At 37.2% G+C, this 23,672-nt stretch overlaps 1 protein-coding gene and 1 non-coding gene across 2 annotated transcripts in view; one reads left to right on the forward strand and one right to left on the reverse strand.

Moving 5' to 3' along the window:
• The window catches only part of Oxct1 (3-oxoacid CoA-transferase 1), a 158,993-nt gene that overhangs the window by 46,274 nt on the left and 89,047 nt on the right, over window positions 1–23,672 (forward strand). The window contains exons 8-11 of the mRNA XM_004641800.2: window positions 14,059–14,166; window positions 15,645–15,759; window positions 18,560–18,654; window positions 19,934–19,982. Of these exons, the coding sequence (XP_004641857.1) occupies window positions 14,059–14,166; window positions 15,645–15,759; window positions 18,560–18,654; window positions 19,934–19,982 (367 nt within the window). The remainder of the gene's footprint in view (window positions 1–14,058; window positions 14,167–15,644; window positions 15,760–18,559; window positions 18,655–19,933; window positions 19,983–23,672) is intronic.
• LOC111812801 lies at window positions 15,227–15,333 on the reverse strand. Its single transcript, XR_002818197.1, has one exon. It is a non-coding gene; the product is annotated as a U6 spliceosomal RNA (small nuclear RNA).

Consider the following 23,672-nt stretch of genomic DNA (forward strand, 5'->3'; position numbering starts at 1 on the left):
AAAAAAAAAAAAGAAAAGAAAAATTCTACAACAGAGGGCTGGCCAAATAGCTCAGCGGATTAAAGCACCTGTAAGCAGGTGCATGGGCCAGGGATTCGATTCCTGGACCTGCTGTGCTGGCCCCAACCCTGGAGTGTGCTGAGACAGTGATTGAAACTGGGCATGGTGGCACACGCCTGTAATACCAGCTCTTGGGAGACTGTAAACAGGAAGATCACTGTGAGTCCGAGCTAGTAGTGAGACCCTGAACACCCTGTATACCCTTCCCTAAAAAATACAAAAAAAAAAAAAGTCTACAACACATAGGTTTGTTGTTGACATCTAATTATTTTCTTTGATCAAATTCCTAGGAGTAGATTTCATATATGTCTGCATCAGTATTTTAAGTTTTAGTAGATACCGTATTGCTAGTTGGTCTCTAGGATAGTAACACCCCATAATGATATATAAAAGTATAAATTTGAATCACTTTTTATGCAGTTGCTTAAGCCACTGAGCTATCTCCCCAGACCTGAATCACTGTCAACAGCATGAATATTATACTTTTGAGATTTTTGATAATTTGTTAAGTGAAAAATGCTACTCTGTAGTTTTAATTTCTGTATCTTTGAGGATAAGAGAAGTTGGATATTTGTCATGTATTTATTGGTTGTTTGTATCTCTTGTAATTTTAAGTATTAATTAGTATTTTTTATTGGGGATGTCTCCAGAGTTTTATTTCCAAAGGTTCTTGCATCTGCCATTTAGATGAAGAGTTGTCTATGATGATAAAATTCAGGGCTGTGGTTGACATGTGCTCTGGAGCCAGGCGTTCAGGGTTTTAATCCACTTTCTTAAAGAAGCCTGCTGGCTGCTGACCCAGGATAAAAGTTAGACTGACTACCACTAGTAAGCTAGGGAAGTAAGAGCATCCTGAACATGTTGCAGTAACCCAGATTCAGAAGGAAGCATGGGTGAGACTTTCAGAGAGAAGGCCACAGTGGCGGGCAGCTGTGCCTGTGGAGCCTGTTCCCAAAATAAAGTGCCAGTCAAGTGCTCTTTTGAGTCATTGTTTTGACACAGCTCTTGAAAATTTATGGTCATGATTTCCCACAAAATCATCTTGTTGCAAATGAGGACATAGATTCTGTTTACAAAGAGGAAAAGTCTACAGGGCATTTTAAATTTGACATGGTGGTTTTGGAGACTGCCTATGATATTCTCCCCTGAAAGGGTATTAAATAATGAGATAGTGTGACTGACATAAACTGAGAAAATGCATGACTCCTAAATCATGTTATACAAAGAACAACAAAGGTTCTGTTTCCCAGTCTTGCTCTCCTTTAGTTTAACTAACAACTTTTGACCTACTTCTCAGTTCATTCTGTGTTTGTGTTAAGAATTTAGCTTGTGATTTTAAAGTCATTCTGATTAAAAATAATAGTGGCTTTCCTCACTCCTTCCAGAGACCTTGTCAGAAAATGTTATTTTTTTCTCTCTCAAATATAGTTCTAGTCTACTAATACTGAAGTGATAATTAGGGCTTATGCAAGATTGTTTCATTTTAAAAATTAGCTGCTATTTTTTAAAGGTATTAACTCCATTTTTCTCATTCAAGAATATTAAAAGAAGGTGGCAGTTTAAAGTCAACTTACATAAATGATTTCAGTAAGAAATATGTGTGAGAAAAAAATGATAAACATTATTCATTGATCTCTTTTTGTGTTCTAGTTATATTTCTTATAAGCACATGTCTGAATGTATCACTGTTTTAATTTCAACATGAAGTATATGGCAGCCTCCTAAAATTAGAATACATTCAAATATCACCCTGGCCTTTTCCGAGACCCCTGGAATTACCAGGTGCACAACCAAAAATTAATAAAAGTGAGAGAAGGTAATTGCCTAGGTGTTAAAAATTTCTTCCTGGAGAGAAGCCACAATTAACAAAAGAAACTGCCCTCCGTGTATTAGCTAAGGTGAGGTCTCTTATGAATTTTGAAATAGAAAGGAAATTGCATTTCTCTTTGGTTCAGGTTAGCTGTTGCCATTTCTAATAGCTTTTCCAAAATCACTTTACTCGTTTCATGTAGTAAGCATCTTGAATTTTTTTCTTGTACTCCCATTCCTACACATACTAAAATGTTCAGTGGTAAGATCTTCCCATATTCCCATAATAGATCTTGTCTTTTCCTGATTCCGTGCCTTTACTCTTCTTAGTCCTACTCGCTGGAATGCCCTCCTGTCCTTTTATAGTTTATTTTCTGCCTTATTGGTGCATTCCCTCTGTTATAGCATTTTTGTTGTGTTATGATTGTTTACTATTCTCATCCATGAAATTGTGTGTACCTTGTAGGACCTTGACTTACCTCTGTATTCCCAGTGCTTGACACAATGCCTGGCACACAACAGATGCTCATTTAATGATGTCTGAGTCACTGGGCCAACAGTATTACAATATAAGCAGTACTTTGCAGGCTTAGAGATATTTCTACTTGATTGACATTATTAGCTTACTTTGGTCTAAGAAAGTAAAAATGCCTTTTGCTCAGTGCTTCTTTCTGATGCTTTATATTTGAGGACATTTTTGGGCCCTGCATTGAAAGACTAGATAATCTGCCACCAGCTGTTCTGTAATTTTCTTCCTTATTGCTGTGACTGGCTATCTCTGACTTGTCTGGCATCATTTTATCTCAAGGTGTGCCTTTTGATTCTGCCTGGCATAGATAACATGTCTCATTCGGTAGGCTTTTATTACTAAGCTAAAGTAGAACAAACCATATGCAAGAGGCTATAAATTGGTGGCAAATAAACTGGTCTTGTAAATGCAACAGTCTGGTTAGGAGAGAATTGGCATAGCAAGTACACAAGTGCAGAGGGGATGGAAGATAAACTGAGTGACATGGGATTAAAATCATATGTTGCACTGAACAGAGTGTGCCGGTAAGAGGGCATTGACTTAGGGTGCTTAACAACCCAGAATGATTAGGAAGACAGTGTTCTTTATGACCTTGTTATGTACAATACTCAAGAACTAATGTGGACATAAAGTGTTCAAGAATAGGAAAGAATATTATGCATCATTTATGCTAGCACATTACATAGATGAAATGACCCTAAGTGGTTTACATTCAGAACAAACTCTCAGATATTAGGGCAGAAAGCAGAATCTACATCTCTGACTCCAAATTCAGTGTAGTCTTTATATGAAATTCTGTTGTCTTATTTTTTCACTGTAGACACAAGTGAAATATGCATAATACCAGAATCACATGGACAAACATCTTTCTTACAGAGTACTGTTCTACATAAACCAACCATATAATTCCATTCTTCATCAAGCCGCCATACCTAAACTTTCTTTCTTTCTTTTTTTTTTTTTTTGATTAGTTAAATTCTGTCTTAAAGAACAGAATGTTCTCTTTTAATTGTCATTCTTCACTTTTCCCATGTTGTGTTGAGTTTTGGGGATGACAAGAAGAAGACATGTCCAAAGAAGACAGGTCCAAGCCTATTTAAGACTGGGCTTGTTTTCCTAACAATGACTGGTTGTTGACAGTCAGCTTGTTGGAAAATACTGGAACCAGGAAATGTTAGCTATAAACTCATTATGTGACTCTGCTGTTTGTACAGCAGAAAGGGAAATTTGAACCTAATGCTAAGATCACGGCTGAGAATGTGGTGAGTTTGAGTTTTTCCAAGACTGAAAGGTCTAATATTGGACATGGACTATCAGGGAGGGGGAAAGAGTGCATTTTGTCTCAAAATTTGGCTACTTTTTAAGCCTTACATCTCCTCTAAAAGGAAAAATAAAGGGTATTTTAATTTTCTTAATGAGGTAAACACAATTTTTGCCTATTATTGCTCTGTAGAAATAAAAATGTGGAGAATATTTAAAAGAAAATGAATAGAGAAAGCTCATATTATACTGCATTTGCTAGGTGATTTTAAATTTAGGGATTGTTGAGTCATTCACATGATAAATTCAAGTCACATTCTTTGTTAGAATTAGCAACCATTAACTGTCTTCTGGAAATGCTCATTTAACCCACTTTTGCTTTGCAGTTAATGTGTTAAGTATTGTGTTCTTGCAATAAAAAAGCTCCGAGGATGATTAACAGCCCCAAATAGAAGGAAGCAGTCTTAGAAGAATAACCTTTTAAAGTTTTATTTGGCAACACTAATAGTTTTCCTGTGGCTATAAAACTCAAGACAATTTTTCCTGTTTCTCCATAACTCTCTTCATTGAAAAATGTTCTAGTTTGATTCTATTAATTATGTCATGTCTCACTGTTTTCCTTGGGGTGTATGATAATGGTGTAATTTTTTTCCCCTTTATTATGGATAAGACAGGTGCTTTGAATGAATGTGTTACAAGTATTGTAATTCATTTGGATAGAATATCTATTTTAATTTCTCTGGTTTTGCTACAGTTTTAGTGAAATTTTCTTTTAGAAAAAGAAATGATAAATATAATTTGGATATTTAGAATATTACCTTAATGTTATTTTTTTATGAGGACTGGCGTTTTGGTCAAATAAAAAGTATAAGCAAAATATCAGCATGCACTACACTGTTTTGTTTTGAGAATGTGGTGAGTTTAGAGGCAGTAAAAATTAGAATAATATTTTCATAAACTTTTTAAATATTAGCTATTCTTTCTGGTCTTGTAGATTATCCAATATGATAAGTATACTGTCTAGGTTTTACCTATTTGCTCCAGAGATGATATAAGATAGTTTACAAGAGAGAAAATATGCAAGATAACATGAGTTCAAGGGCTGTAAGAAAAAGGCAATGCAATGGCAGGGTTGTACAGTGGAAATAGGATTGGACTATGAAAGAATAATATGATTGCCGCACCAGCCCCACCCTTGGGCACACTGAGCTGGCCACTGAGATTGGGTGTGGTGGCGCATGCCTATGATCTCAGCACTGGTGAGGCGAAAACAGGAGGATCACTACAAGTCCAAGCTGCAGAGTGAGACCCTATACATTAAAAAAAAGAGTGCTATGACAAACATGAATGAGCCATGAGATGCCAAATAAAAATTAAACTAATTGCTTGTATAGTTAATAGGAACTTTAAAAATATATGTGATGATCAGGTGAAGCACAACCGTTCTTGCTACTAAAACTGTATACTGTGGTATAAAGATAGTGGTTTGATCCAGAAGCAAACTATTCCTGAAGAAAGGGTGGTTGGATTCCTGGAACATGGCATTTCTCATCCAAGCTTCTGTAAAATGTTATAGTCATGAGCCTAAGATTGTCTTTGTTCAGAGTTGACACTTATACCCAGGCCCTTGCCCCTTAATCATAACATCAGCATTCCTTCCTTCATTTAAAGACCACAGTGACAATATTGAAAAGGCAGGACCAAATACATGAGTCCTTTAGAGCAAGGTTTCTGTTCTAGTCTGAAATCTAGCCTGAGGCCAGACATGGGTATGGAAAGACAGGAAATTTTATGAAGGATTTTATAGGTAAAGCTGTGTGTGTGTGTGTGTGTGTGTGTGTGTGTGTGTGTGTGTAGACTTTTAGCTTTCTTTTGATTCTTAAATATATGTTCCCCCAAAAATTACAAACATGCAGCATTGGAAGTTCCCTTCTAAAGCTCTATCAACCCATCATGTAGAATAACCATTCTGTCGAATTTTTTCCTTGGAGAATTAATAGGTGCTTAGTTTCACTTCTTGACTTAAAGTGAATGCAAATCATTTTCCCACTATACCCATAAAACTCGTACATGAAGAACTTGGTGAGATGTGCTGTGCTGTCTCTTGGCCTCCATGCGTGCTAGCTCAGTCATAAATTATGAGTTCATTTTGCATGACTTGATTGGGGAGCAACCTCCTCTGCTGTTTTCTCTTTATGGCAGTACACACCATCTGTTTAATAATCCATTCTAGAATTCTGTTGTGGACCAAGTCCACATTCTGAAAAGGAGTATCATTGCCTCTCCATCTGCTGATGGCACCACCATTTTTCATTTGACAGTAATTCTGTGATTCTGTTTTCAGATTTTTAAAGCATCTGGGGAAATTATTTTTAGGGATCTACAGTTTAGAATTAGTTCAGAAAATTGGGGTTTCTCTTCTTAGAATTTAGTTCCTCCTTAACCATGTTAGTTCAACTCTTTGCTTCTTCCTGGTTGCAAAGACAGAAGCACAGTGGAATTGAGCTGCTCTGTTTTTGTCCTGTCTTCTGCTCAGTGATGATTATTATTTCTGAATTCCCCAGCAGCAACAAAAAACGTTTTGTGAGAAGCTACATGTTACCATTTTGGACAAGACCATTTTATTCCAGTTTTATAGTTTTGACATTTCTCTTAAGGTTTCAGGTGATTTCCTTTTGTCCAAGGTCATACACGTCTGTCTTTTAGTGAGCTGCTTGAGCCCTGTTAAACTTATTATACTCATTTCTTTTGCATTCGTTCATCAACAAGGGGAAGTTTTGAGATGCTCTTGTCCTTTTTATGGCCATTGGTCATTTTTGGCATTTGACTACTTGATCTAGCTTCCTTTTTCTCCAAACTCTTTGAAGTCTATTTTTCTTCTAAAGCTAGAAAATAATTTTATGTAGGTCTAGGATTTACTTGTCTATTACATATTCCAATTTTACGTTGTCACTTTCTCTCAAGATTTCTATCATTTCTACTTTATCAAACAGTTTATCCTGATTAGCAGTGAGGCAAGAATCATGGCTTTAGTCTGTTTTATTCTGGAAGACAGAACTTGTCAGAAGACAGTACAGAATGTATCAGCAGAATATGATGAACATAAATTGTTCAAATAATTTGTATTTCCCATAACATTGCTGTCTAATTTCTAAGCCAGTTTTGTGACTTAAAAAAAAACAAAACAACATGTTTATTTGTATAAAGGGTCTGGTTATATGGCCGCCAATTCTTTCTCTTTTTAAACTCTAAATATTCTTCACATTTTTTCCCCTGGGCAGTGCTTTCCAGACATGTGTACTTTTTAAATTTTATTTTTAGTATTTTTTAATGTATTTAGTATAGAGTCTTACTGCACAGTTTGGACTCATAATGATCCTCCTGTTTTCAACCTCCCCAGTGCTGGGATTACAGGCGTATGCCACATGCCTGGACTTGGTGGCCACATCAGTGAGGCCAGGGGCAGGGGTGGTGTGGCTTGTGGTACTAGGGATCGAACCCTGGTCCCTGTGCTTGCCTAAGCAGGCACTTAGTCTGCTGAGCTATCTTGCTGGCTCTCAGCATGTGTACTTTTTCTTGAAAGAGCATGCTCTTTGTCATCTTATTTTCACTGAACATTGTAGACTGTGTCTTGGCACAAAATCTAACGTACTAAGTTTTGGTAGTGACTTTGAAATCATACTCACCATTGTTTTTAGGTGGTGATGAAAAGAATTGAAAATAAAGACATGAGTATATAATTTGAATACGGACAGCTGTGCATTTGCAAAATCTTTTATAATACTTTCTGCATTGCGTTCCCATGTAGATATTTAAGACTATAGATATCTGTTCCAGGCCCTTCTAGTTTTCTTTTTTGCAAATTATTTTATCATTTTAAAAAAATTTGTTACTCATCCCTTAGCATGAAGCTTAAGAAAGTAGTAGCTTCTTCACTTCTTTGGGATTTTTTAAAACTTTCTGTTGGATTTTTGAGATTATGTTATATGCTGAACTCCCTCTTTCTCCACATTTCCCCTTCTTTTTACTTATTTTCTGGGTTAAATTAGCATCCAAAGCATCTTTTACATTTAGCTTGTCACATTTTCTGTTACTGGTCATTGTCCCCTTCTATTTTTTTAATTTTTCATGGCTTTGTTTGTTTGTGCTATTTTGAGGTTATTTCATATTGCTCTTGATTCTAGACGTTAGTGCTTGTTGTTTTCTGCTTTTGCATTTCTTGGCAAAATGTTCATAAACTTTTTTGAAGGTTAAAATGACTTAGAGTAAAATATTAGAGCCCAGTCTCCTCACTTGCAAGACACACGTTGAACCCCAGAAAGAGTTTTGCAGGTGTACAGAATTTTTTATTAACAATCTTTTATGAGAGGGCCTACAATTATTGCTGTAAAGATTGAGAAAGTAACTGAAATTTAATAAATATAAGAACATAATTGTCTTATAGTCTGTTGTTCTCTTACCTAAGATATAAATATTTGTCAAGTAAATATGAACACATTATTTAGGGATGAATATTCATCTTTTTCCAAGCTTTAAAATATATATATATATATATATATATATTTTTTTTTTTTTCAGAATTATGAAGTAGGGAGAGAGAGACAGCAGAGAAAACAATCTTATTTTAAAACAAAGTTCAAATCAGTAGCGATTAACCTTTCCTAGCCTCTATTTTCCTGCTAATGACTGAAGACAAGTACTAATTAGAAAAGCCTGAAATGTCTGGATCTCTGGTTGTACCAGATGGTACTGTGTGAGAACTATTCATAGTGCCAGAGAGAAGTCTGGTTTGTTCTTAGCTACCTTTCCTTCATCTTGAGCCTGACTGAGGACACATATCTGGCTGCTTTCTTGGTTTTTTATCCTGTTATTTCTAAGGTCAGGAGATACTTTCTGTACCATCCCGGCTGGGGACTCATGTGATACTATTTTTTGAAACAGGGTCTCTCTGTATAGTTCAAGCTGGTCTAGAACACACAGTGTAGCCCAGGTTGGCCTCAATCTCATGGCAATTCTTGTGCCTCAGGCTCCCTAGGGTTGGCCTTAGAGATGCAACCACACCCGATGTGCTGGGTGTACAGGTGTGCGTCATCACTCCTGGCCTTCTTGTGATCTTTTATAAGTCGTCTGAAAGTATTTCTTTTGGTTTATAATTCAGATATTTTCTTGCCTTGTTAACTCTGCTAAGTAATTCTGAGGAAGCTTTTATTTTTATTTATTTGGTACAAAGTCTCCTGTGCAGCCTGGACTTACAGTGATCCTCCTGTTTCATTCTCCCCAGTGATGGGATTACAGGTGTGCTCTACCACCTTCGGGGTTCCAGGGCTGGCACAACATAGGATACTAGGGATTGAACTCAGCTGTCTCCCCAGCCCCTCAAGCCTTGATTTTTTTAAATTGACATCTGTGAAACTGTTACGTCCTGGTACTGTTTTGACAAACACTTCACAAGCATTTTCTATATGACTGTTCATGTTATGACAAAGCATGGAGGTGATTATGTTTAACCAAATTATCACTTTTTTTTTAAAAAAAAAAAAGACGTGTCTGATCTGCACAGTGAGACCCTGTAAATGGGAGAAAAATAAAAAAGGACATATTTATTTTATTTGTTGTGAAATTTATGATTAATTAAATGTCTTGATTTGGTGCTCTTTAAGGAAGTGTTCTCTGGTGGAACAACAACAAAAAAAATGAGCTTGATTACTATCAACATTTCCAGTTTAAGTATGGACAGCTTCCTCCTACTCTTCTTCTTCCTACTCCTCTTCTTAGTCTCCTTTCTTTCCTTGTCTTTAGTTACATTTTTTTGTTGTTGAGACAAAACACAGAAAGTTAAAAGAGGAAAGGTTTATTTTCGCTCGTGTTTTGTAGAGGTGTTAATATGTGCCCAGGGTCCAGTGAGATAGCTCAGCAGACTGAGTGCTTGCTTTGTCAAGGTACGTTGGGGCTCGATCCTTGTCACCACATGCCACATGGGTCTTGCCCTCGGGCACACTGAGCGGGCCACTGAGTCCAGGTGTGGTGGCAGACACCTGTAATTCCAGCGCTCTGGAGGCTAAAAACAGGAGGATTACCACGAGTCCGAGCCGCGTAGTGAGACCCTGTACCAAATACATTAAAAAATAATAATAATGATAATCCATAGTCATCTGGTTCCAACTTAGGTCAGCATGGCAGAGAAACCTGGTAGCGGAGAAACATTCCATGGCAGGGCAGAAAGTAGCCGGAGCGAGGCTTCCTTTCTCTTGTATTCCATTCAGGTTACTAACCTGTTTATTAGTTGGTGCAGCCTGTGCTCAGGTGGACCTTCTGTAACATGCTAACCCAATCAGTGGGCTAGTTTAGTTACTACATAGCTTTAATCCATATTCATGCATCCTAGAGGAAGTCACCTTCAAAATGCCCCACCTGTGAGGTCATGAAGCTTTGAGGGGACACCTGCATACAGGCCATAACCCTCCCTCTCTCTTTTCTTTTTTCCTCCTCTTCTCCCTCTCCATTTTATTTGCTCCTTCTCAAGGATGAGGCAACAGGACCAAGTAGGACATTGCTGCAGTAATTTAATCAAGCAAGTTGAAAGTCTGGCTTTCTGGAGTAGTGTTAAGCATAGATTGTCATTTACATTATTATCTTCAAGCACATAGGCTGAAAAGGTTTCCATGATTCCATAATTTCACAATATTTCAACTGCTTTTAGTGTTTTGAGATTACGACTTTTCTTAGATTCACTATTTTCTTTGTAACTTGTCCTCTTTGATACATGTCTAACTTCAAAAATCATCACATGCTTCACTTATGTGCTCCTATTTTTGGAAACTATTTGGCATCTATTACATTTTTTTTAAAAAAGTAACACTTATGAGGAATTGGGAATGTAGTTCAGTAGTAGGGTGTATACTTTTCCTGTCTGTATTGAATCCTAAGATTCTCCTTAAAAGAGAAACAGAAACAGCTTGCATTATTACCCAGATCTAGTCATTGCTGTCATTTCACTGTTTCAGCTTTTAATAGGTATAGAAATAATTGTGCTTTTTGAGTTCATGTGCCAGAATACTACAATGCAATGTGTATAATTAATGCATGTTAATCAAACAAGCAAAAGAAGTAACTATGATGAATACCTGCTTTGGCAAGTGCACCTGTTTTGGCAAAGCCACCCTGGCCTGCCCCCAGGGTGCACTGAGCCGGTGATCGAGTCCAGGTGTGGTGGCGCATGCCTGTAATCCCAGTGTGGGGGAGGCTGAAAACAGTAGGATCATCACGATTCCCGGCTGTGTAGTGAGACGCTGTACCAAATACATAAAATAAAGGCGAAAGATTTATGCACTCTGAAGAGAAACCAGAGTCAAATACATGAAAGAAAGAAAGAATAATGATGAGGTATCTATCCATAAATATTTACTTTCTTGTTTAAATAAGTCAGTACACTTACACAAAATTTGTATTTTATGAAATATTTAAAGTTTCAAACTGTTTTTAAAAAGAATTCTAAAATGGGCAAAATAAATTTATAGAAATACTCTTCTTATACAGATAAACTAGTTTCATTTAAGCAAATTTTGTTAGCTTTTACCCACTATAATAAAATAAGTGAAATAATTTTTTTCAGAAAAGCTTTTATTTCAAAAATAAATCATTTTGTCCCACATCACAAAATATTTCACCATGTTTTACAAAAAGCAAAATTAAGAAAACTTAAATACAGCAATGTTTATGACCAATTCCTTTAAAACTTTATAACTGAAGTTAACCCAATCGTCATTAAAAGGAAAAACTCGTGAAAAATATGAAAAGGGAAAAAATCCTCCAGTCATCCACACAGAAGAGAAACACAAAGATTACCTGCTGCATTTACCTGATCCCCATTCTATATCTGTACTGCTTAGAAAAATAACTGCTCTTTTCAAACATAGGGTTTAGAATCTGCCTCAGAAAGTACACGCCTGGATGTAGCCCTAGAATATGCCCCGTACCTAATCATCGCTCCTCTGAGGCCCCTTCCGCTTCCTCTTTGTCTTTCTCTTCTTCATCTTCATCTTCCAAATCCTCACCTATAGGAAAGGCTCTGAGGATGGTAGCTCTAAGCCTGATCAAAAACTGTACTACATCCATCTTGCTGGTTTCCTCTAAGGCCCTTGGACCCCACAGCAGCTCGTACTGAAAAGGATTGCTGTTGGGCACCTCTATGCAAGTGATGTACCATTCCTGCACCAAATCCTCGGTGAGGAATTCCCGGGGCTCTCCATAGATGACATGTTCCTTTCCAGGATACACCCCTAACTCAGCCAGCACTTTCCAGACTACCTCCTCCTTGACACGGTCATCATGAGCTTGGATGATCCCCAGGATAAGTATCATAAAAATGATCCTGGGGTACCCCTTGTTATTGCTCCGCATCCCATCATATGTGAGGCCCAGGACAGGGACCAGAAAATAGAAGGGGCTAGAAGGTCGCAATTTCTTTACCTCAATGCCAAAGACCATCTCCATACACTGAGAGGCCTCCTTAAAGATCACAGGGAAATACTCCTCATAATCTCCAGTGACTACTGCCTCCATTTCTAACATGGTGGTTGGCTCCTCCCTTAGATACTTCAAGGCCAGGAACTGCAGTAATGCAGCCAGCCTGGCATCCACACCATCACTATCCAAGGAGTCAGTGTCTGACTCGCTCTCTGAGGGGAATAAATAGTCCCACTGTTCACTGCTGGAGATCTCAACGAAGTGATTCAAGGAGCTGTTGACCCTGGGGGACAGGAGTGAGGAGCTTCCCTCAGGACACTGAGGAGGATCCAGCATTCCAGCAGCAGAAACCTCTTCTACAGCATTTTGGTCTTCAGGGGCTTCCTCAAGCTGGCAAGGCTTTGGAGATCCAGACATGACAGCTGTAGCATGTGACCCCAGGCAGGAACTCGGCGACTGGGGCTCAGAGACCTTGACTGCTGATGGGTCCTGGCATTGTTCCTCTGCTGATGAAGCGAGGCTTTGCTGGTTTTGTGACCCACTGCTCAGCGAGCTGAGATCTCCCTGAGACTCCATCTCAGAATCCAAGGACATCATCTCCGTTTGACCACAAAGGTAGAGGCTGGTGATGCATGTAGGTTGTGGGTGTCCATTTCTCTCAGTATTGTCTCTGGCCACCCCGGCCTGACAGCAGGCACAGTTTCCCATATCTTGGATCTGTTTAACTTCTCTGCTTGCCTCGCCAACTGCACACCGCTCCGAAGAGACTTTCACATCTTCGTGACCTCACCTGAAATAATTAACTTATAAAGAAAAGTATTATTTTGGCTCCTGGTTTTAGAGGTTTCAGTGCATAAATGGGAAGATCTATCGCATGTAGTCCTCTTATGGGGTGCTGGGTAGGACATGTGATGGAGCAAGGAGCTTATCTCCTGCCTGGGAAGAAGCCAGTGGAGACAGAGTGGCCTGAGTCCCACGGTCCGTTTTAGAGCCATCGCTGCACTTGATCTAAGATGTTCTCGAGAGTCCCTGTCTTTTGAAAGTTCCACTACCACGCAACAGCACTATCCCAGGAATCAAACACCAACCACCCTCTGACACACATTTGTCATCAGAAAGATAATTCTTGACCATAGCAATGTTGAAATTAGATTTTTTTTCTTCTCTTTTCTTTTTTGTTTCTTTTCATTCTGAATGTTTTACGTTGATACAAAAAACCCAATTTCTAAAAAGCTCTAAAATAGCAGGTTGACTTGATATATTATTACTTTCGTATTACTACAAAGTGCCCTTATCCTCTGTGAATGACCTTAATTCTAATTAATTTGAGTATTTCTAGTTATTAGTTAATATTTTCTTCTTGAAATTTCCACATCAAGATTAATTAACCATCTTTAATTGAAGTTTTTCTAGTCATTGCAGTTTTATCACGATCCTAGGAAACTAATGAGAATAATTAAAAACTGTTGCAAATGACATTTGTATCTATATTTAAAATGTTCTTCAATTGATCAAGCAGATGTTTTTACAGATTTTTGTCTTTGCTATAATAAATTTCCTATTAATTTTGAAAATCTGTGTGTAAGGAATGTGCTTTCAAGTTTCACATAGCTGAGCTGCAATTTGCGAAAGTTCAAGCAGCTGTACCAACAACTGTTTGATACATTTGTAACTAAGGCTCTTAGAGGGAGACATTGAGTTCTAGAGTTTTATGTTCTGCATTTTATGTTCAGACATGTGTACTTACTTTTCTTCTCTTTTGTGGATTTGGAATGTATGTTATACAGCTCCAAAGATAGAAACATATATATCTATATATATTCTCATATGTATTTTAACATTGTACAGCTAATTTAAGTTGGGAGTGAAGATACATTTTTTCTAAAAGAGACATTTTAAGTTATCATTATCTAAAGTTTTCTTTCTTTGTCTAGGTTGAAGAAATTGTGGATATTGGGTCATTTGCTCCAGAAGATATCCATATTCCTAAGATTTATGTGCACCGTCTTATAAAAGGAGACAAATATGAGAAAAGAATTGAGGTAACTGACTTGGCATTTTGGTCAGAATTTAGAGGTATGATCACCAGAGATGTGTGTCCTTGAGGCTATTCCAGATGGTGAGACTGGAGCTAGGCAGGAAGGCCTGCTTTGGACCTTAGTAGGAGCTTCTCATGTGGCCATCATAAGGGATCATGAGTATGCTGCTGTCAGGTCCAGGGACACCTTGTGTGAACGGGGTGTGTATTTCCATATCTTGTAATTTTTTAGCCTGTGTTTGTCAGGTTTCTTTAATAGTTCTAACTTACCATGCATGGTTGAAAGAATAATCAAATCTTTGGTGGTTTTTAATGTTTAATTGCTAACAAATGCCTATCTTGAGATTGCTTTGTGCTTTTATGCAATGCATAATGAATATAACTTTAATTTGTTTTGAATTCTGGGCAGCATTTTGGTATGGCTTTGGAAAGAGTTGAGTACTGGGAGCATTAAAGATATTCCAAGGCCAGTGAGAGCATAAAGAATAGCCCAGCTGGGCCAGAATTGGTGTTAAGTGTCAAAAGTATCTAGGGATCAGCACAGAATAGACATACAGTAAGAGATACGAAGAACTGAAATACATACTACCCTGTGGACAACAAATAGGACACTCCGAAATCTAAAACTGTTGTCAGGGACCTTGGGAAAATATGGGACATTTGCAAACAGAAACCAGGAGGAAGGATATGTAGTAATGGAAATAGTTATCTGCTTGGCTTCTGGGTATTTCCGTGGACCTTGTGATGCACATGTGGCAATACCAGTCTAAATTCTTCAGGTGGAAATAGCCAATGGACAGTGGCATTGTTTTGTCAACACATTCTGACAACCCTGAGAAATAGATTTCAAAGGTCGATTCTTCTCTTTGTTCTGGCTCAATCTTTGGACAACTGAGGAGAATTCAGTTTAAGTCTTGTTAATAACAGTAGCAGTGCCAGCATGACAGTAACTGGGGGATGATTTGCTTCAAAGGAATGGAACAGGTGTAGCTTCTTCAAATAAATCTGACCTCTTCCTTAAGAATTCCTTTTTCAAACGTTATATGTTATTATCCTTATTATTTTAAAATATGGAATACTTCACAAATTTGCATGTCATCCTTGCACAGGGGTCATGCTAATCTTCTCTGTATCATTCCAATTTTAGTATATGTGCTGCTGAAGAGAGCACTATTTTTTTTTTTAGCTTTTCATTATATACTTGGGAAGCTAAAGCAGAATGATTACAAGTCTTAAGTCCTCTCCTGGGGAACTTAACTGACACTGTCTAGAAAGTTAATATAGTTAAATAAAAGGGATTGGAGATGTAGCTTAGTGACAAAGCACCCCGGGCTTCAATCCCCAGTGTCACAATAAAGGGAAAGCCTTCCCATTACACATCTGCCTCCTAGTAGTAATGAGAATTAAGTTTTTTTCAGGAAAATTTTAAAAATACAGAGCATACCTTCAACCACAAATAATTAGTTTCTATTTATTTTAAAGCGTTTATCAATCCGGAAGAAAGGTGATGAGAAAGCCAAATCTGATAAGCCTGCGGATAATGTAAGGGAACGTATCATCCGACGAGCAGCCCTTGAATTTGAGGATGGCATGTATGGTATCCTTTCCAAAGACATAACTCTTTTCCTCTGTTGATTAGGCTGCAAGGTTTCCTCAGTAGCTCTTCACCTGTAGTCCAGTTATTTTTAAAATGTGTCATGTAATCAGAGGTTGCCACAGTTTATGAAATTGAAATTTTAATAGGTTTGCCTTTTTGAAACAAAATGGCAACCTAGAATTCCTTTCCATTTTATCTAGTATATGTTGGATTTCAGGACGGTTTGGCTTTGAAGTAGAGTTATTTGGAAGACAACTTACCCATAATTCAATTTTCAAATCTCAATATTACTAGTAATAACAAGTGATGTTTATTTTCTCTATATTCTGACTTTCCATACTCATTGAAAGATAAAATTCAACTTCTTAATAAACCACTGCTTCCCTTCTTAAGGATCTTATACAGGAACATTTTTATGGCTAATTTTTTAAAGAATATTCCATGAATGACTCATATTTTGCAAAAAAAAGAGCTAGAGTAGGCACAACTTAGAACAATTAATATTTATTTATTTATTTATTTATTTATTTTATTTATTTGAGAGAGAGAGAGAGAGAGAGAGAGAGAGAGAGAGAGACAGTAGTGTGTGTGTGTGGCCAGCTCAGCCCACCAGGGGGCGGGGCTGGCTGGCATGTGGTGCTGGGGGATTGAACCGCGGTCCCTGATGCTTTGCCAAGCTTGTTCTAAGTAGGTGCCTTAGACCACTGAGCCATCTCTCCAGCCCCAGAACAATTAATATTTAGATTAAATGCATTTATTAGCGGCAAGACTTTGCCATTTTGTTAATTTTTCATACACTACAATATTGAACTGTAAAGTAAAAACATAAATAGTGTGTGATAAATAGTTGTTGAACTTGGGTACAGTAAATCCAGAAAGACCTAGGGCATGGAGAACTGGAAATGTAAGAAGTGTTTCTGTTTTGTGAACTTCCTTAGTCATTTGGAATGTGATCATGTTGGTGAAAGGTTTATTTTTTTCCTTTTTATGAACTTCCATTTCTTCCTGTTTCTTCACTTTTGAATTTATATTTTATGACTTAGTGAAAATTCCCAAAGGGCACAAGAGTTACCATGTTGCCTCTTATCTAACTCCTTCCTAGGCAAAATACACAGTGGACCTTGATTTAGGTAAAGGTCATTGCACTTTACTCTCAACCCTAAGCAGTTGACTTACTGCTGATACTCAGATTACAGAGCAGACATTTAGAAAATAATGACTTCTAGTTGTTTTTCATTCAGTATTTATATATTGCATATGAAAAATACTGACAGCTCATTTTATCTAAATTGCCTTCCATATCACCTGTTCTTTTTCAACCTAAAGTACAGTTTTTTTTCCTCTCTGAAAAGTGATATTTTTAAATATCACTTAAGTAAAGAGTATATTTTAAAACTGAGAAGATAATATCTGATGAAAGTGTTGAGATGTAAGGACAGTAATTTGGGTTGGCCTTACCTGAAAATACCTGTTGGTAATGGAATTATTATCTCAGTGTACTCTGTACATGACTGTGAGAAATGATGTGCAAATAACTACATTAGACTGTGATTTACCAAGAAGTGAACAATGTAGCTGTCATACCTTTGTAGTCTGTGTCCACAAGAAGTGACTTCAGTCATTAAGTTGTCCATCTGGCCTTTGTAGGTTTTCTTTGTAGCATATTATATGGTATCATATACATTTTTTTTTCCTGGCCCTGATTCATAGATTTCCCTGCAAGTAGAATTTATTATATTTGCATTAAGTTTGGTGAAATCTTCTGCATGTAGTGACAGTTGATAGCAATGAATAACAGTTTCAGACAGTGAAAGTGTTTCTATTTGCTCAGCCCACATTCATTGAGGAGCACAATTAAATCCACATAAAGGAATACAAATCAGGGTTGAGCCTATTTTGTTCATCTAAGAGAGTGAACCCTTGTTAGCTCTTTGATGTCTTTAATTAATTAATTATTTGTATAGAGTTTTGCTATGCAGCTCAGACTCATAGTGATCCTCCTGTCCCAGCCTCCCCAGTCCTTGGATTACAGATGTACACCACCATGCCCGGTTTTGGCAGCTGGCACAGGACACAGTTCTGGTGCCGGCCTGGCATGTCATGCTGGGGATTAAACCCTGTGTCCTTATGCTTGCCAGGCAGGCACTTAGACTGCAGTGGTATCTCCCCAGCCCAGCTCTTTAATGTCTTAGCCCAGCTACTTTTCCTATGGTCTCAATTGTCTCTTGTGAAGCATACTGGCCCCTTACCTTTGCTTAATGTCTTCAAGAAGATGAATGCTATACAGTGGCAGAAATGAATTGATACACTTTAGACAGATACTTTGCTATCGTTCAAAGACTTCAAAATTTTTATACTATCCCTTTATGGGATATTAAATCACTTGTATTTTAACAAGAGTTTTGAATTAGTGAAAGTAGATTTTAAACAGATATCAAGCCATGTTTAATGATATACCAATCATACAGCCACCTAAACTTGGTGAACACATTAAAAAAAAAATCAAGTGAGTTTTTCACTTCTGTTTGAATGACTTGTTGGGTAGCGTGAAGACATTCCTTTGCTATCCTTGTGGGAAAAGATATTATTATTGAGAAATCTGTGACTAAGTAGAGGTTTTCTTTTTGGAAGATTACAAACTAGTGCCCAAAGGGTAATTGGAGAATATATCCAGTAATTATATTTACAGAAAGTTTTCTGTAAAGATGACTTTTGTTTAGATTTCTATGTGTAGAAGTTCAGATTTCTATGTGCATAATATCTCTGTTTGTTGTTCTGGCCCTTAACATCTTTTTTCTAGCTAATTTGGGAATCGGAATCCCTCTTCTAGCTAGCAACTTTATAAGCCCAAATATGACGGTTCATCTTCAAAGTGAAAATGGAGTCCTAGGTTTGGTAAGATGGAGGTTAACATTTTCATTTATTATTAAGTATACTGTGGACTACTTATAATTTGTCAGTTGCACCATTTCTAATGTTTTATTTTCCAGTATACATTAACTAGTAATGCAGTGAAATATAGAAAGTGTATATCTAGTTTGTACTTATATAAGTAGTGATCATGGGCATATAGTTGATACTAAATCATTGAGGTGATAATCATGACCATTTTCAAAAATACAACAGTGTTGTATGTCTGGATGAAAGCAGATTCCTACTGAGGTGACACTTCAGTTTCTCCAAGTACCTTAATATCTGTCAATGAATAATCAACTCTTCATTTCAAAGACAAAGGAAATAACTTTTTATAGACTGTTCATAGTTAACAGGCAAAGGGAAGTCCACATATGTAGATGTAATAATTGTCACTTCTACTTACAAGATAATTGTTGGTTTCTCGAAAGTATGTAAAAAATGTTATTGCCAACATTTCCTCATTCTTAGCTTCATTTATGTTCCTTTCTTTTCCTATTTCTCCCTCGCCCCTCTTTAATATGTGTTATGCAATGAAAGTACTTGCTATATTCAGGTAAGTAGAGTTGCCTAATAAAATATAAACAGAATTGCCTGAAGATTAGCTCAGTAGTAGACTTGCATGTTGTGTGAGGCCTTGAATTTGATCCCTAGTATGTACACACACACACACACACACACACACACACACACACACACACACAGAGAGACAGAGACAGAGAGAGACAGAGAAACAGAGACAGAGAGACAGAGAGAGAGAGAGAACACTTCTGGAGGACAGTTGCAAAAGAAAAATAAAAACATCCATATAGAGAAAGATAATAGTAGAACTCCAAATACAAGTGCTTCAGTGCTGCATACTGGAAAAATGATACTACTTTTCCAAATCTTGTTGGACAAATAATGTATCTGTGTAGTTGATATTCATTGATCCTACTGGAAGAATTTAATGAATAACAATGATTGCATAATGGATACTGGATAATTTGTTGTTGTTTTTTGATATGTATGGCTAATAGTGTAATGTTTCTTTCAAACTGATGCCTTTTAGAAAGTGTTTATCTGCCCAGTTACAACTATGAGAAAAAGACTAATTATATGAGAAACAGGTCATGAAAAAATGGAAATATTTTAAAAAGTTCACCTGAAGTCTTTGAATTATAACTTTCTTAGGATTATAGTAAAGTTATTTACCTTAAATTTTGGTATATGAGTCAGAAAAATCTTTTCTTAGTAACTGAATATGTGCTGTTTTTGACAGGGCCCATATCCATTAGAACATGAAGCGGATGCAGATCTAATCAATGCAGGTAAAGTAACTTGTTACGTATTACTTCTTTTGCTATTACTCTAATCAGTGCCAAATAGTAACAAGAATTTTGTCTCAATTCTTTGTCTTGGGGCCGGGGAGATGGTTCAGTGGAATAAGTGTTTCCCTGGCAAGCACAAAGGTCTGAGTTCAATCCCCAGTTCCGCAAAGAAAAACAAAAAACAAAAAACTAATTCTTTGTCTTTTCCTATAAACTGCTCCACTGTATTTATCATGAAAGCTTGAGATAAGCCTTTCTGGTCCCCTTTTTAAATTGAGAAAAGATGAAGAGGAATTTCATAACAAAATGATAAGAGAATAACAATAGTAAATACATGGCACATTGCCATCTTTAAAGTAGTTACTCAGAATGCAAGATACAGTGATAAAATTTCCCCAGTCATTATTAGCATGAACTGCCTTTTTCAATGAATTAAGAAATAGTAATAGTATAGCTATATTGCAGTTTTCTCCCTTTCCCTTTCTTTTCCTTTTCCCCCTCCTGCTTCCTTTTTCCTTTTAAACAATTCTTATTTCACAATGTCTGTTGTACATATTAGACATTATCATAGCAGGGAGACAATATGGTGTTTACACATGTGAGTTTGATGTATTTTCCTTCGGAATATAGTCTCAGTGCATCCATTCACCTATTAAAGTCTCAAATTTACGGCAAAGTATTATTCTATTGTATCAAAATACCAAGCCGTTTTTCTCCATTCCTTAGTTGGTGTGCATTTGGGTTGTTGCCAAGATTTAGCTATTATAAACTGTGTGGCTATAAACATGGGTGCACATACATCGCTGTAGTGTGATGTTTTTACTTCTTCCAGGCAGATAAAGGGGAATCGCGAGGTCGAATGGGACCTCTCATTGAGGAATCTCAATACAGATTTTCACTGCTACTCTCCCACCAACTGTGGAAAAGAGTTCCATTTTCCCCATAGCTGCTCCAGCATTTGTTTTTGATTTATTAATGATAGCCATTTTTTTCCAGGGTGAGATAGGATTTGATCTCTTTTTGAAGTCTCTTCTGATCCAGGGATGGCTAAGATAATGGAAGAAATGTAATTAGAGACATACTTGATAGAAGAGCTTTGATGGGTTAATCCAGGTCCTGCCTATAAATAGAGGACATTCTTGAATGGGATTAGGGATTATTGAGAAAAATTAGGAACATAGCAAAGAATATTCACTCTATTTTTTTTTTTTTTTTTTTTTTGCACAACTGGGGATTGAACTCAGGCCCTTGTGCTTGCCAGGGAAGCACTTATTCTACTGAGCCATCTCCCTGGCCCAAGAAAAATTAAAGAACAATTTATAAGGGCATAGATAAGATTAAGGGAAGCCCAGATTGGATGGTGAAATCCCACAGTAGTTAATACTGTCTGTGAGGCTCAAGGGGCAGTGGTAGAAGAGGGTCACTTAACCGGTGCTTGCTATCACCTTTGATAGAAGAGTACCACCAATTTGCAACAACTTTGGTGTGCTGTGAGGAGTGATTCTTTAGCCTGTGCCTCCCACTTGCCAATCCTAAGTCAAAATAGGTTAGGTATTTCTCATGGAGAAGAAAGGAGTGAATCTATAGCATCAGAAATAAAAATGTGGCAGTAGGGTTTTCTGGGTTTTTTTGCTGGTGGTACATACTACTCTCTAATTCTCTTTGGAATGCAAGACTTCCAAATGCACATAGGTGTGTAAGGGTGTACTCTATCACTAAAACCCAAGCATGTAAGCAAGAGTAGAGTTCAATTCAAGGACTCTAGCTTTATCTTTTCCAGTTTCTGTAAACATATGCTTTGATTTTTATTGGTAGTCTGTTGTTTGGGACTTAGAGTTAATGTATGTACACTCTACATATATTATCTCTGTAGGAGGAAAAAAAGATTGGTCCCTTAGCCATTACCATTGTCTGACCTTGAGACAACACTGCCATCATACTGGGGCTACAGTTCATCCTTGGAGTGGAACAGCCCATATTTTCTGTTTTCTAGCATACTTTTCTGCATTGGTTTTATCCTTTATACCCACAGAAAAGTGTAATTTTTACTTTGCATTCAAAAATAATGTGTGTAAATCTCTGAAGTAACATGAGCTGAACATAAAGGCCAGCTGCCAAGTAGAATTGATGTTTGATACTTGGAGGTTTTGGAAGTAATACAGCTTCTGGTTGAATAGTTGAATTAGTTAACACAACTCAACTCTGAAAGGCCAACTGTGGTAAAGCAATGACATTTAACCAAGGGTGTAATTTAATTGTACTGTACTCTTTAGCAATAGCTCATTGATCTGTGAAAATATTTGCTGCGTGGTTTAATTAATTTATAATGTTAGCGAGTTATTTGTATAACGAATAACTCCATTTTCCAAATTTCAGGCTTCAGTTCGTAAAACCCACTTTCCTTAGAAAAGCAGTTAATCTTTTCAGTGACACTGTTAGATGGTAGGCGTTTCTGATTCCACTGAGCTTCAAAGTAGCTCAGTTCTAATGAAGCCACCAGATTTATACTGCAGCTTTTGAAATGCCACATATAATCTTTAACTACTGTACTTTGTAAAATAAGAATTCATTGCTAATGGGAAGGCAAGCTGAAAATTAGTTTAGTAATATTCTAACTTTCATTGAATTATTTTTTTAACTTTTGATTTTGGAGCTGTACAAATCAGGGGGTTAATAATTTGAATTGTGGAATCTAACATAAGACTTGATGATTTCCTCTCCCTCCCCATATTACCCGAAAGATCATTCCATTTTTTTTTTTTTTTTTTTTTTTTTTTTTTTTTTTTTTTTTTTGTGCATTTAGTATAGGATCTACAGGGTCTCACTACACAGATCAGACTCATAGTGATCGTCCTGTTTTCAGCCTCCCAAGCACTGGGATTGTAGGCACCTTGCCACCACGCCCACTCTCAGTCTCATTCTCAGCGTGCCCCGGGGGCAGGGCTGGCATGGCACACCAGGGATCGAACCCCGGTCCTTGTGTGTCTACCTAAGCAGGTGTTTATATCCGCTGAGCTATCTGGCTGGCCTTTAGTCCATTGTTTATGTTAATTTGAAAGAAATCTCTAAATGAATACAAAGTGTTACATTTTTAAGCATAATCATTGTTTCAAAATGAGAATAGAACTATTTCCAAGGATTCTTTTTCTCTACAAAGAATTAATTAAACCAAATAATGATATCATAAGTTTATATAAAAATGAATTACCTCTGGGGCAGGATCATGTGACTTTGAGGATATTTTTTTCACTTGGGTTTAATCATTTGAGCCTCAAGTGAGATCTTGTTATACAGATTGGGAAGCTGAAGTCCAGGGATGTAAAGTGATTGGGCCCAGGTAACACTTAAGGACTGAATTCCTAAAGTCTCCTGGCTCTCATACTTGGTCTCTTTCTTTATACACTGAGCTACATCAGCTGATGATCTGATGATCTGAGCTGTCCAGCTCCACAGGTCAGTAGTACTGCAAATTCTACTCTACAGATATCGGTACCACATCTGAAGCATTACGGGCCTGCAGGCCGAAGGACAAATCATACAGCATTTGATACCTTTGTAATTTCTTCAGCCAGCCTTTCCAGCTTTGTCTTTCTCTGTGGCATGCACAGACGCCATTGTCTGCTCACACTGGACTGTGGGGTGTCCTCTGACCATGATCCAGTTTTTCCTTACTCTGTGCCTTTGTTCCTC

The sequence above is a fragment of the Octodon degus genome, unplaced genomic scaffold, assembly GCF_000260255.1.
Source record: "Octodon degus isolate 3935 unplaced genomic scaffold, OctDeg1.0 scaffold00142, whole genome shotgun sequence".
NCBI lineage: Eukaryota > Metazoa > Chordata > Mammalia > Rodentia > Octodontidae > Octodon > Octodon degus.